The sequence below is a fragment of the Coptis chinensis genome, chromosome 3, assembly GCF_015680905.1.
Source record: "Coptis chinensis isolate HL-2020 chromosome 3, ASM1568090v1, whole genome shotgun sequence".
NCBI classification, from domain to species: Eukaryota; Viridiplantae; Streptophyta; class Magnoliopsida; order Ranunculales; family Ranunculaceae; genus Coptis; species Coptis chinensis.
Window position 1 is genome coordinate 110968012 of NC_141458.1, and position 13855 is coordinate 110981866.

Consider the following 13855-nt stretch of genomic DNA (forward strand, 5'->3'; position numbering starts at 1 on the left):
CTGACTTCTTCTCCTATAATCTGCCTTCAACCTAATGAGTTATGCACTTATGCTTGTACTTAAACCTAGCTATAGCTTGTAGAGGTTTTTGTGAGAAAGGATATAAGGTGGTCGTATATTTATAGACGTACGTACACTTGGTGGGGTGGTGATGTCGGCATTTCTACATGTCCTAGTTAGAAGAGGTATTGGAGAAGAGTACGCTAGTTTGTACTTCTGTAAGCTACTGTTTTCTCCAAGCAATTACCATTGGCCGTTTGATCTCCATGTCAATCGGTGACTAATCTTTTCTGGAGATTCGGAAATGTGTTGGTGTCCTTTTATCCATCCGATTAGTTTCTCATCATTATATTGATGTCCTCTTCATCCATTTGATCAAGTCTCTCAACACTAATATTGATCGAACTCCTAATCAAAATCATATAACGCGTATTTTCCCAACAAACTCTTATTCTCCAAGCGAAAAATAAGGATTGTTCTGCTTAATTTCTATGCAACATCCATTTCACGTACTTCTCCAATTCGTACTCAAAACTTAATTTCTTTGCTGCCAAGTTACCTTGGAAAATCGGCAGAGTGAGTTCTCCATGGACGGCATGGTGAGTTAAAGTTACTACTTTCTAGTCCGCATTCCGATTTCTTACGACTTTTTCTCTGTTTCTTTCTTTTGTATCATCGTTTATCCTTTGATAGAATTTTGTGCAGCTATCTATATGATTTCATTCTTGCAGTCTGAATATGGTTTAAACTACAAGATTCTGAACCAAACTTGTTTTATGAACTGATCAAAATGGTTCAAAAACATAATAATTAAATCGACGAAAAGTAAAAGGAACCTTTATCATTGAAGATACGTTCCTTGTAGGCTGTAGCCCCGTGGTAGCTTATATAGCCGAGACTACTAATCTTAAGTGAATTTAGAACTGTTCGATAAAAGTAAATGACAGTCATATTGCCCTCATTCTTTTCAGGTTTGATTGAGTTGCATCTCTTATTCAAAAGTGCAAGATCAAGAAGAAGAAGAGGTGGAAGAAGCATTTGTAGAGATGTTCCGGTCATTCACGATGGAGTTCCTTGAGGAATTTGCGATCGTGTTGGCCCTAGTAAGCACACAATTTGTATATGTTGTTTATGCTGTGTTTACAAGTCATTTAATGTCTATAGGTCTCACCCCTCTTTTTCTCACCATCTATGGAAGTCTTGCCATCTCCTTCAATTCTTCCTTTTTCCTCTCTCCATTTGTTTCGAAAGGTTTGCTCCACCATTTTCTCTTACATTCATTTCATTGTTTTGATATTTGTTTATCGTAGAAACATGTACATTTTGCACCTACCCTTCTTTGATTCTGTTTCTTTGTGCCCTGCATCCCATACTAGACGGGGTCCAAGGCATAATGTTATTTGATGTAATATAATGCAGGACACGCTTTTATACCAAATTGTGAGAATTGATGTTGACATGATTTAATTTTGTGTGTTACAGGAAACTTTGGCCTATGGAATTCAGTTTAAAGTTGATGGCACAGTTTAAACTTTGTTATCGTTTGGAGGGTAAGAATTTTACAGAATTATGTTAATTATGAAAATCGTTCCTTTAAAATAATTATCGTGTTGAATGTATTTTTATTTTTTGATGGACTGAAATGGTTTATCACTCCTTAGAGCAGATTTAATGGGAGGATTATGGCCCCTTGTTTTTTTTAGGGTCACATTGTTTCAAGTCCTGTTGCTAAATGGTGTTAAGAAAACCTCTCCTACACTTGCTACTGCCATGCCCAACCTTGCTCCAGGTTTCATCTTCATCATTGCTTGGGTGCTCAGGTAATTAGTTAATTTAATTACAAGACAGCCTCGATTGGTGTGTATTCGAGTTCAAAGTAGCTCTAACACAACCTAATTCTTTCTTTTTGTACAAGTTGAATAGCAAGTTAAATATTTAATTTGTTTAAAGACAAACTTACGAAAATATACATTCTTTTATCAGTATAAGTATGAGAGGTAAGGAGTTCAGTTGGGTGTTTAGAGACAATTCTTTCAAGATGTATATGTTCCTTGGCATTATTACTCAAGAAGTATATCATCTAACCTACAAAAATGTTTGATTATATAAGAATGGGATACCCATAAGAATGTATCACATTAGACAAAAATGTATTCCACACTCATGGTGGGTACCAACTAAGTCAGCAGTACCCTTGGTGCCTAATAAGCAAATTATACAATTATGATTCAGTGCTATCATTTTTTTCTTGTAGGTTTGAAAGGGTCAATGTGAAGTGTATGTATGGTGTAGTCAAGATTACGGGTACTCTAATCTGCACTGTTGGAGCCATTTCAATGAGCTTATTGCACTCTACTACTGCTAAAGCAATAAAAGCTCAATCAGATCTTGTTGATCATGGCAAAGTCATTGGGACTATATATCTCATGGGCGCCATCTTTGTTTTATCTTGTACCGTTTGTTTTACAGGTACAGCAATTTTTCAAACTTATTAGATATTGCTCAACAGTTTAGGGGCTCCCTGTTACAGTGACTAGAGGATTTTTCGCAATATTAACCTCTCTAGCATAATTAGGTTTTCTAATTTCAAGTTAACATAAATATACTGTTTATTTAATATATTATATTCTGATCAGTATGTGTGAATATGTGTTTTATTCACAGGCTGCAACTTTGGGCGATTTTCCAGCACCAATTTCCCTTAGTGCAGTAACAGCGTTTGTAGGTGCAATTATAACTGCAGTTGTACAATTGGTTCAAAAGCACAACTTGGAAATCGGTACACCACTTGTGAGTGGAAAAGATCTCGTTGGCTATGCTCTAATGGTAAGAACAAACCTTTTTTATTCATGATTCTCTCCTTATATATTGTAGTACATTAGTGAGAATTCACTGAAGTTTTTGATACGCAGGGAGGTGCAGTGAGTGGAGCATGCACTACTTTTCAGACATGGGCAATGAAGAAGAAAGGCCCTGTTTTTGTCTCAACCTTCAGCCCAATTGTAACTGTTTTCTCTGTCATTCTTTCTGCCATCACATTAGGAGAATCTATCTCCCCGGGAAGGTAGTCAATGCAAAACTGTAATCTGAAAATTTTCTAACAATCTAACACACACATATGACTTAACCTTGACAAAAGGATTAATTAGGATTTAGGCTCAACCGATGTACGTCTTTTTTTGTCTGTGGAAATATATAGCGTTTATGGGACTAGGTTTTTTTGACAGATTCTAATACATTGGTTCTTTCTAGCAATCAAAATTTTTCATTTTTATTGCAGCTTGTTTGGAATGTTCCTAATGTTCAGTGGCCTCTATTGTTTGCTATGGGCTAAAAGAAGGGAGTATTTTGTTTTGGAGGATGAAGAATCACTAAAAGTTCACGATGAAAAAAAGCCACTTCTAAGTTAGATGAAATACCAAATTGTTGTAGAACATGAAAGAAAACAAAATCGTGTTATGTAGAGAAGCCTCTTGTAAACTATTCATTTTGTTTTCCTTATGTAGCTGATTTTCTTAACTTTTTTACTTGTATCCTACTTCTTCAAAGTCCACATTTCCTTCGTACAAAAAGACTTTTTTTTTTTTGAAACGGTTATGAGTTAAGGGCTTAATGCAGACCCCCACCTGTTTTATTAAAAGTTGATCAAACTTACAAACCTTCGTAAGAGTTAGATCATTAAAAAGAGGCAAACAAACACTTAGCATAATCATTGACTCTAGCCTTATGCAGTTACGCCCTTAATGCCTAAATTTGGAAAATCCATCCTTGTGATGGGGTTCAATATGAATATGTGATATTTTAGTTAGTTAGAACTCTAATTTCTGAAACCTTACGACCTTAATACAATAAATTTCTCCACGGGAAGAAAAAAATTTAGGAAGGGAAAACAGATGACTGCCTGAAAAAACATGTATGATAGATGTATCAAAAAGAGTTTAGACGACAAGACCAATTTCGTGCTATGCAAACAGAAAGGACGTGGACAGTTAAAGCTTCCAGGCATTTTGTGCTGGTGAATTGGCCGGTTTGGTCAGGCCCAATTTGTTGAACCAATCATACTGTACAGCTCCCACCAGCAGATAACAAACAAACAGCAAAGATAACTTGCTAGCAAAGTGACAAACAAACAGAGTTTGAACAGAGGAAATTACTTGTGAGTTGCATACATGCCACTTCACTAAAAGACACTTTTTGTCTTGAGATTTTAGATATCAATTACAATTTTACAATCTCAAGATCTAAATTCGTGAAGGACCCAAAGTTTTCCTCTAAAAGAATGATAGGGGGCAGTGTTATGTGGAATCCTCATTCAATTCAATCATCTATGTGGCACCCAGTTTTCAACAATTGAGTATAAATTGAGTATAGATATCTGAGTCGTATCTGAGTCATATAATATATGTGCACACCAAAATACAATTACTTTCACTAAATTTTGTGTATCTAACTAAAGAGAGAGATTCTGGAACATATTTTATAAAAACATATAAACAAATTCAAATTCGTTAGGACATTTATAAATTTTTACTTATAAAATGTTCCTAGAACCCGTCCCCTAAGTAAATACTCTGTTGGCGGATAAATGGACCTGGCATATTTATCTGTTTATCGTTGATAATCCATGGATACGCACTTGGCAGGCTGTGTGAGGGTTGCACCACATTTATAAGTTTTTACTTGTAAGATGTCCCTAGAACCCTCCCCTAACTGGCTAACTAAATACTCTGTTGGCGGACAAATGGACCTGGCGTATTTATCTGTTTATTGTTGATAAATCCATGGGTACGCACTTGGCAGGCTATGTGTGAGGGTTGCACCATACAACTCTGTTCCTTACCATTTTTTTTGGGGAAAAAACTGCCTATATGTAGACAATTGGCAAAATTTGAAGGAGCAAGGTGATGAAAGTCAGGAGTCGAGTTGAGAAAACCAGCGTTGATTGCAAAGCCAAAGAAAATGTATGCATCCTTAAACAACAAAAATAAAGAAAACTTGGTGGTGTTCGGGGGCACAGTTAGTGTGCAATTCATCTACGCTGTACATGCATTATATATATTTAATTTATTGTCCAAAGGCATTACTCCTGTCTTCAACGTCATCTATGCAAACTTGGGCAGTTCATTATTTTTCTTGCCGTTCTCCATTTATCTTGAAAGGTATGGGTTTCATATTCGGATATTCCCTATATCAAAATTTTCATATTTATTTTATAGGATACAATGAGATCGACTTCGAGACTTCACAATGTTTTGTTGTATGTCGAAGGAAACAATGGCCTAGCAATTCAGTATAAAGTTGTTGGGTCAGTTTCTGTTGATTTCCATCGGAGGGTAAGTTTTTCTGATGCCTCTTTGAAAACAATTAAGGTTGCACAACACGATATATATTGAGATGGCAGAAAATGGAATCTCAAATCTAAATTCAGATGGCTGTTTGCAAGGGGGGGTTGGGCAGCAGTAGCTAGAGATGGAAATGGGCAGGTCATAGTGGCGAGCAAGGGAAGATCGAATAAGCACTCTATTGAACTGATCGAATTGAATGGGGTAGAGCAAGGATTGAAAATGGTAGTAAGGCATGACATCAAGAAGGTACGAGTGCAAACTGATTCCAGCACAGTGATTTCGTTCTTTAGAAATAAAGGGCAGCACCCATGGCAGACCGAAAAGATGATGAGGAGTATTAATCAGTTGAGGGAGCAACTAGAAGACTTCTCCATCACTCATGTGTACAGAGAAGCAAACAAGCTAGCCGATGCTTTAGCTAGTAATATTCCGACAGTTAGCTACATAGAGTTAATTCCCAGTTCTTTTACAGAGGATGTAAAAAAAATTATTTATGATGATGCCATAGGTAAAGAATATGTAAGAATGTAACAAGCTATGATCTTTATTATTTAATGAAAAGGGGTAGGGGACCTCTATAACAACTTCGCTTTTCCACCAAAAAATAAAAATAAATATATATTGAGATTTGTATTGCTATGCTTCTTTTTTTTCCGATAAAGACTCTTCTTCTTATATTAAACGGAAATCAAGTTGTTTACACCATTCAGAGTCCAACAAAGAGGGGGACATATGGCTGCATAATTTAAAGCCCACTTGCTTAATTCATCTGCCTCCTTGTTATGAGCTATCCTAAACCAATAGAACAACAAATTACAACTAAACATCAAATAAGACTGTTTAAATAAAACATCAATTCGTGACATGAAGTCATCTTGCTCCAATCCAACTCGATTGTTTCTAAGAATCTGCATCAAGTCTCTGCAATCCCCCACTATCAACACTTTGTTAAGTTTCAATTTGTACAACAGGATTGCAGCTAGCTCCGCACCATGGCACTCTACTTCATAAGGAGTTTCTGCGCGAAACCTTCTACACACTGACCCTAACAACTTGCCATCTGCATCTCTACAAATTGCTGCTACTCCTCCTTTTCTAGTCATCCTTTCAAAAGCCCCATCAAAACTTATCTTAGGCCTGGAACTATAGAAATCAATGCCTAGGTTGTTCAAAGCTATATGGTATTCAATGGGATTATTTTTGTTCCTACTAGCTTGAGCATTGCTAATTACTTCCTTCTTATATGCTTCCAAAATACTTCCTACTTTCCTTGCAACAGTCCTAATCATTTGCTCCATGTTAGGTTTAATTTTCTCAAATCACAACTGATTTCTGCACCTCCATATCTCATTTATCATCACTAGAAAGTAGGTACTCGCAAATCTTTGTACCTCTATTTCAGCAAAATCTTCTAAACTATTCCAACATACTGCCTCTCCAATCCATTCATGTAGAGTCTTCCCTTCATGTTCCTCCATACGTATACTAAGAGAAGATCCAAACCATAAACATCTTATCCAGGCACATTGGAGAAATAGATGCTCATCTGTTTCTATCGCTTTCTGGCAAAAAGCACAAGATATGTCCCCTTTAAATTTTTGTCTTCTTAATCTATCTCCAGTTAGCAGACCTCCATTATAAAGTTTCCATACAAGCAACTGAATACTAGCTTCCACCTTAGTCTTCCACATCTTTTTGACAGCTTGCTCATTAGCAGTAGAAGTCTCTCCCTGACAGTCTGTCATGCTCAGAAAATGATAAACAGATTTCACAGTGATAATGCTTTTAGTACTACCTGACCAAATAATTTTATTAGCTATATTAGGATTGATGACAACTTGGTTAATGCTATTGACAACAGGTGAATTAATTTTTTGTCTTCTTAATCTATCTCCAGTTAGCAGACCTCCATTATGAAGTTTCCATACAAGCAACTGAATACTAGCTTCCACCTTAGTCTTCCACATCTTTTTGACAGCTTGCTCATTAGCAGTAGAAGTCTCTCCCTGACAGTCTATCATGCCCAGAAAATGATAAACAGATTTCACAGTGATAATGCCTTTAGTACTACCTGACCAAATAATTTTATTAGCTATATTAGGATTGATGACAACTTGGTTAATGCTACTGACAACAGGTGAAGGAAACAACTCTCCTAACCTATTTTGATTCCAACTATGGTGATCCTGATTTATAAGGTGACTGACAACAATATACTTGGGATTTGTATTGTAAATAGGAGGTACCAAATCTTTAAGACACACAGTTTTATTCATAAAGGATAACCAAGGGTGAGTATAAATATCAATTGTAGAACCATCCCCGACCTTCCATATGAATCCTACTCTTATACCATCCATAGTTATGTTGATCCCTCGCCAAAAATAAGAACAAGGGGCACTCCTTTTCTTATTCACCACCTCTAACCTATACCATTTGTATATACTTGTAAAAGTTTTCAACCATATAGACTCTTCTTCCTGTAATAATCTCCAACAATGCTTAGAGATCATAACTTGATTAATTTCTTTAGCCTTTCGGAAACCCAATCCACCAGCACTCTTAGGCTTACACAATTTCTCCCAACTTATTGTATAATTAGTGTTGGAATCTGAGATCCCATACTACCAAAAATTCCTATTCAGCTGATCCAATTTATCTGTAATGTTATTCGGTAGTAGATAAGTACTCATAGCATAAATAGGGACAACTTTCCCTACAGTCTTGACTAGGGTAGTTCTAGCTGCCTGAGATAGGATTTTGGCCTTCCACCCAGTCACCTTCCTGTGTAAACTATCTACTAGGTAATCAAAATTTTCACTCTTTTTCCGAGTGAGAAGTATCGCACCCCCAAAATACTTATCCCTCTCATTGAACTTCCTTACTCCCCAAATTTTTTGCTAACATCTTTTGGTGTCTATGACGGACATTACTGCTAAAAAGCACTTGATTTCCCACACCGACTTCTTGCCCAGATGCCTTACAAGATAAAGTCCACAATGCCTTTCATATTAACTGCTTCCACCAAACTGGCCTTGCTAAATATTATTAGATCATCAGCATACAATATATAGATGACTAATTGGTGGGGATTTTCTCCTAACTTTGATACCACTAATATTATTGTCTCTTTCCCCCTTGTGTAGCATCTTTGAAAGTGCTTTTGTAACCAGAATAAAGAGGTAGGGAGATAATGGGTCCCCCTGTCTCAACCCTCTCCGTGGTGTAAAATTATCCAAAGGAACCCCATTCAATAAAACTCGAAAAGAGACAGTTTCTAAGCATTGTTTGATAAGTTCGATCCACTTATTACCAAAACCCAACTTGCTCATAATCTTATACAAAAAATCTCATTCAACTTGATCAATTGCCTTCTTCATATCCAGCTTCACTGCTATCCAACCTTTTTTTTCTCTTTTTCATCTTTTTCATATTATAGAATATTTCACTTGTAAGTCCTATATTATCACCAATACAACGACCCTTCACAAAAGCACCCTGAAATGGGGAGACAATCTTATGTAGGTGTGATTTTAGTCTATTGGCAAGCAATTTAGAAATAATCTTGTAAATAAAATTACAAAGACTAATGGGTCCAAATTTTACAATATGATATGGATTAGGGATTTTTGGTATTAGAGATATGAATGTTTCATTTAAATTGGGTTCTAGGATACCTAATAAAAAGAAATTCTTCACAATTTCCACTACAATTTCTCCCACTCTATCCCAACAATTTTGGTAAAAAACTCCTTAGAATCCATCAGGGCCGGGAGCTTTTCAAGCCCCCATCTTTTTTACTACATCCCAAATCTCCTCACCAGTAGGAATAACAGTAAGCATACTATTTTCTCTATCTGTGATTATAGGTTCAAATAAATGGAGAATCTCATTATTAGGTTCTAGGTTACTTGTCGTAAAAAGATGTGAAAAAAAATCATTGATTGTCTCTCCCACCTTCTCCCTGCCCTCCCTCCATACACCTCCATCATCTTTCAATTTCGTAATGTTATTCTTCCTCCTTCTATAAACGGTAGACAAATGAAAGTATTTGGTGTTCCTAGCATAGTCTTTTATCCAATTATTCCCTGACTTTTGCCGCCATAGGCTTGCTTCTCTAGTTAACAATTCCTCCAATCGTATACGTAGTTCCATAGTCCTTTTATACTTCCATTCATTCACTTAGCTTCTCCCAACATCATTTTTTCTAGTTCTTTCTTCACTCTTCTAATTTCAGATAGCACATTCCCAAAAATCTTTTTGTTCCAATCCTGTAATCTTTCTCTTGTAACCCCCAACTTCTTTATGACATTATCTCTGCAATAGTCTACACTATCTATTGAACCCCATGCATTCTGAATAACCTCTTTACAAGTCTCATCTCTCAACCACATCTCACAAAATCTGAATGGTTTCCTAGGGGATGGTTCCACATTACTCAAACGTATAGATAAGGCGAGGTGATCAGAAGACACATTAGTTATAGTTTTTACACTGGCATGGGGGAAAGATTCAAACCAAGACACCGAAGCAAGTGCACGATCAAGTCTTTCAAGTATATGATTATCAAAAGACCTATTGTTAGACCAGGTAAACTTTGAACCTCTAAAACCTAAGTCAATCAATCCTAAGTCACTTATAAAATCATTAAAATCATGCATACCTTGGCTTAAAACACGATGACCACCTGACTTCTCATTTAGGCTAGAAATAGCATTAAAATCCCCAAATAATAACCATGGGCCATGAATATAGGGAGCAAAGTCCCTGATTTCATCCCAAACCTTTTTCTGTCTACATGAAACAGGCTCACCATACACGAGTGTGAAAAACCAATCACCATGATAACCGAAATTAGTAATTTTACTTGAAATATGGTTCTGTGTAGCACCAAGCATTTCCAACTGTATGCCTTATTTCCATAGTACGGCTAGCCCTCCTCTAGTTCCTTCTGCTGGCAATATAAAATTTCCTTGGTATTTTAGCTCTTTCCTAACCACTTCCATTCTCCTCTTGTCAGCCTTTGTCTCTGAAAAACATAGAATGTCCGGCTAGTGTTTACGTACAAGGTCTTTTGTTATTAGAATCGTCGAATCCGTACCCATTCCACAGCAGTTCATTGTCATCATCATCGTTATGGAGTTGATTTGTTCACATATGAACCAGAAAGCTCTTACATATACACTTTTCCAAAATAAAATAAGAGAAACTAAGAACAATCATAAGCCACACAAATCCCAAATCAGTTCTATCTCCGGCGTGGCAAGTTGTTAAAACCTAAAACCCAAAACACGGAAACAATAACACAAACCCATTTCTACTGTGAACAACAAATAAAACTCAGCACTGCAATCACCAACTCCTCAACTCAGCACAGAATACCAAGAACAACAACAGAAGAAAATTTTGGTTTAATCTGCCATAACATTGGGATATACTACCACCTTAGGCAGGCACCGGCCAAACCCTCAACGACATATCTTTATCTAAGCAACCACATAGACTTCATTAATGTTTCACCACCAACATAAGAAAACAAAGCAAGCAACAACAGCTACACCAACTCCAATAACGGAATCTGGAAATTCAAAACCTTTACCCCTCAAAACAAATCAAATCTCAATCAAACCCACTACAAAACACTTGTCCAGAAGCTAGGAAAATAACCAAGACCATCAATACCCAGAAACAACACTAATCAGATCTATTCCGGTGGAATCAATCAATTAAATGACCAACCTTGGTTTGGTAATCAGCTAGTGATTTGTACCTGTGTAGATGAAGATACCTATGATGGCCAGAATGATGTAGGGATTTGGAGCTACTATCCACCAACAACTTCCCCAAAAAGTGTCTTCTCTCCCATCAACAACACAATCATCTTATTGAAACAAATCCAAATTGGATTAATGTGACACCCTTCCATAAATAAACCCAAAAGAAGCTAATTTGGTGATTGGGTAGATTTTAGTTTTTCTCTTGAGTGACATGAGTTTATAAGTAGACCCTGAGATTGGAACTCCTTCCCCACTTCTCTAAAGATAAGCTAGTAGCGAAACTCGGGCTGGATCGGCCAGAAATTCATAAATCGGCATGAACTCAGTTGAAAGTCGGTGTGAACTCATTTGAAAGTCAATGTGAACTCAGTGAATTAAATAAACCCAAAAGAAGCTAACTTAGGATAATATTGTTTCAAGTACTCATGTTAAATGGAATGAAGAAAACTTCTCCAGCACTTACTTCAGTCGTGCCCAATCTTGCACCAGGGTTCATTTTCATCATTGCTTCAGTTCTTGGGTACAGAAGTGATAGGGTTATATACTAAAAACATTACTTTTGTATTAACTCTAATTCTTTATATTTTGAATGAGAATCATATGGGCAAATGTTATGCATATTATATATGTTATTAGTTATATGCATGTGTCTAGTACTTTATGTTGTAGATTATATGGCGTGGACACACAGAAGATCATATCATTAGTACCTTATAAAGTATAAGTAATCGTTCACAACCTAGATGGATTTGGACAAACCATTGGTACGGTTGTAGTATAATCTGGTATTAGTCTATCTTGACTATAGGATTACACTAGTACACTTTGTGTGTATTGAACAGGACCAAGTGAGGTTGTTTCTCTTTATATTGACTATATAAGAGAATAAACACCTATGTTATTATGGATGTTTGTCCTCTTAATCCGGATATAATAACGGGCACTTACGTGCATTGTACATTACTTTAAATCATTAATGAGTGAGATTCATTTGTGAATCAACAAACTCGATGGATTGGATAATGACATTGTATGTAAGGTGTGCTGTTGATTATAGAAGGAATCCGTGTCCCGCAAGAAGTTGGGCTGATGATGTCCCCTTGAAGAGCTCATAAAGATTGTCATGTAAACCCTGCAGGTGGATTTGATCCGACATGACAATGAGGTTGAGTGGTACTACTCAAGGACATAAGAAGTTGATTAATGTAGTTGTCAGTAACTTGACTTAATCAACGGGCATTCAATATCTTAAACACAGGGAGATCAACGAGCATATAATATAGAGCCCATAAACGCTAACACGTAATTTGGGATTAGGGCGGTAGTGCAACAATGGCTTTTAGTGGAATAAGCCATTTGTTGACGGACTTGGGCCGTGTGTTCTGGGCGAACATGGGAAGCCCAAGCCCGTCAGGAGGCCCAACCCTAATTTCTCCTCATGGTCCCTATTGTAGCCTATAAAAAGAAACCTCTTTCTCTGGCCATTTTTTACACACTGAGCTCTCAAGGTTTCACTCAAGCAAAAACATATCCAAATTCGGTTCTAAGGTTGTGAGAGAGAGAGAGAGGCCAAGAGAGAAAGAAGAGGTTGGAAGATCGTTGCCCACACAACGTCCACTCTGTGCATATGAATACAACAGAAGATCAAGAGGTTAATTTCGGATTTCATAGCTATTGGATTCTCAGAGATATTAAGAAGCTGATTCAAAGGTATGTTTTCTATCCAAAATCGTGAGAACTATTAATTCCGCTGCGCGTGGTTTTCACGGTTTGTAGAAATTTACATTATAAAATAACGGTTCCTACAAGAAGTATACTATCTGCTTATCATATCAAACTCTTCTTTTATAACATCATTGAGATCAAGATGATTGATATTAGCTTTTCCTTACGTTCGAGATTAGAATCTCTAATTTGGTACAAAAGCAACTCAAAGTTTCTTACTCACGATTTTTCGTTTTCGTAGAGCTAAAGTAAGGATTCGAACCAACCTAAAGTCTAGGACAACTACAAATTGTTTGTTACTCTTAGGAAACTAATGAGTAAGGTTATATTACTAATGCTAGGTTTCTTTCCTACACAACATTAAGAAAAACATTAAAGTTTGAAATCATGCACTTAATACAAAAGACAAATTACTAAAGAAAAAAAAGTAGAGAGCTAATCCTCCTCATGTGAAACTAACATTTAGTTGTTGATTTGAAAAGTTTATTGATTCTTCCTAGACTCATAGACAAGGCCCTAATGGAAGAAAACTTGATCCCTAGCATGTACAACTCACTTAAGAGCTCATACATGCTAGCAAGTGGAACCAAGCAATGACTTATCTCTAAGCTCATTGCTTTGATTCCTAACTAGACACTACACCAACTATAATTTTGGGATAGGATGTAGAGCTAGTTTTTCTTCCTAATAACCTACCAAACCAACAACAATTGTTTTTCCCTCACATGAGTTGGATTAACTCCCCAAAAGGGAAGTTAGCTCATGATCCTTGGGACAAGGAAATTACAACTAGAAAAACAAAAAGAGAGAGAAGAGGAAGAAGATAAACAATTAAACTCACTTGCTTTTTATTTTCTAGAAGAAAACAAATGTTTCCTCCATTAAAACTATTACAAACTTTCTTACCAAAACTAAAAACTAAAAACTAAAAATGGCTAAGGAACTAAAATAATACAAGGTAAGGAAAAGAAGTCAAGGGAGTAAATGGATTGTCCCCCCCCCCCCCCC

At 36.5% G+C, this 13855-nt stretch overlaps 2 protein-coding genes across 2 annotated transcripts; one reads left to right on the forward strand and one right to left on the reverse strand.

Annotated features, from left to right (window-relative positions):
- The first annotated feature begins 1482 nt into the window (after positions 1 to 1482).
- On the forward strand, positions 1483 to 3501 carry LOC147512950 (WAT1-related protein At5g47470-like). Its single transcript, XM_086599506.1, has 6 exons — positions 1483 to 1550; positions 1704 to 1820; positions 2255 to 2469; positions 2665 to 2826; positions 2913 to 3064; positions 3281 to 3501. Exons 3-6 carry the CDS (start codon positions 2398 to 2400, stop codon positions 3408 to 3410), a joined length of 516 nt encoding a protein of 171 aa, XP_086455632.1. The 5' UTR covers positions 1483 to 1550; positions 1704 to 1820; positions 2255 to 2397; the 3' UTR covers positions 3411 to 3501.
- A 6022-nt stretch (positions 3502 to 9523) lies between these two features.
- On the reverse strand, positions 9524 to 10243 carry LOC147512951 (uncharacterized). Its single transcript, XM_086598831.1, has one exon. The coding sequence runs from the start codon at positions 10241 to 10243 to the stop codon at positions 9524 to 9526; it is 720 nt and encodes a 239-aa protein (XP_086454957.1).
- Between the last annotated feature and the right edge of the window lie 3612 nt (positions 10244 to 13855).

What these genes read in the sequence shown, in the direction of transcription:
- LOC147512950 (XM_086599506.1), top strand. Translation starts at nt 2,398, where the DNA reads ATGGCAAAGTCATTGGGACTATATATCTCATGGGCGCCATCTTTGTTT. An exon ending in TTGTACCGTTTGTTTTACAG is followed by an intron (nt 2,470 to 2,664) that starts GTACAGCAATTT and finishes TTTTATTCACAG; the next exon opens with GCTGCAACTTTGGGCGATTT. An exon ending in GAATCTATCTCCCCGGGAAG is followed by an intron (nt 3,065 to 3,280) that starts GTAGTCAATGCA and finishes TTTTTATTGCAG; the next exon opens with CTTGTTTGGAATGTTCCTAA.
- LOC147512951 (XM_086598831.1), bottom strand. Translation starts at nt 10,243, where the DNA reads ATGCTTGGTGCTACACAGAACCATATTTCAAGTAAAATTACTAATTTC.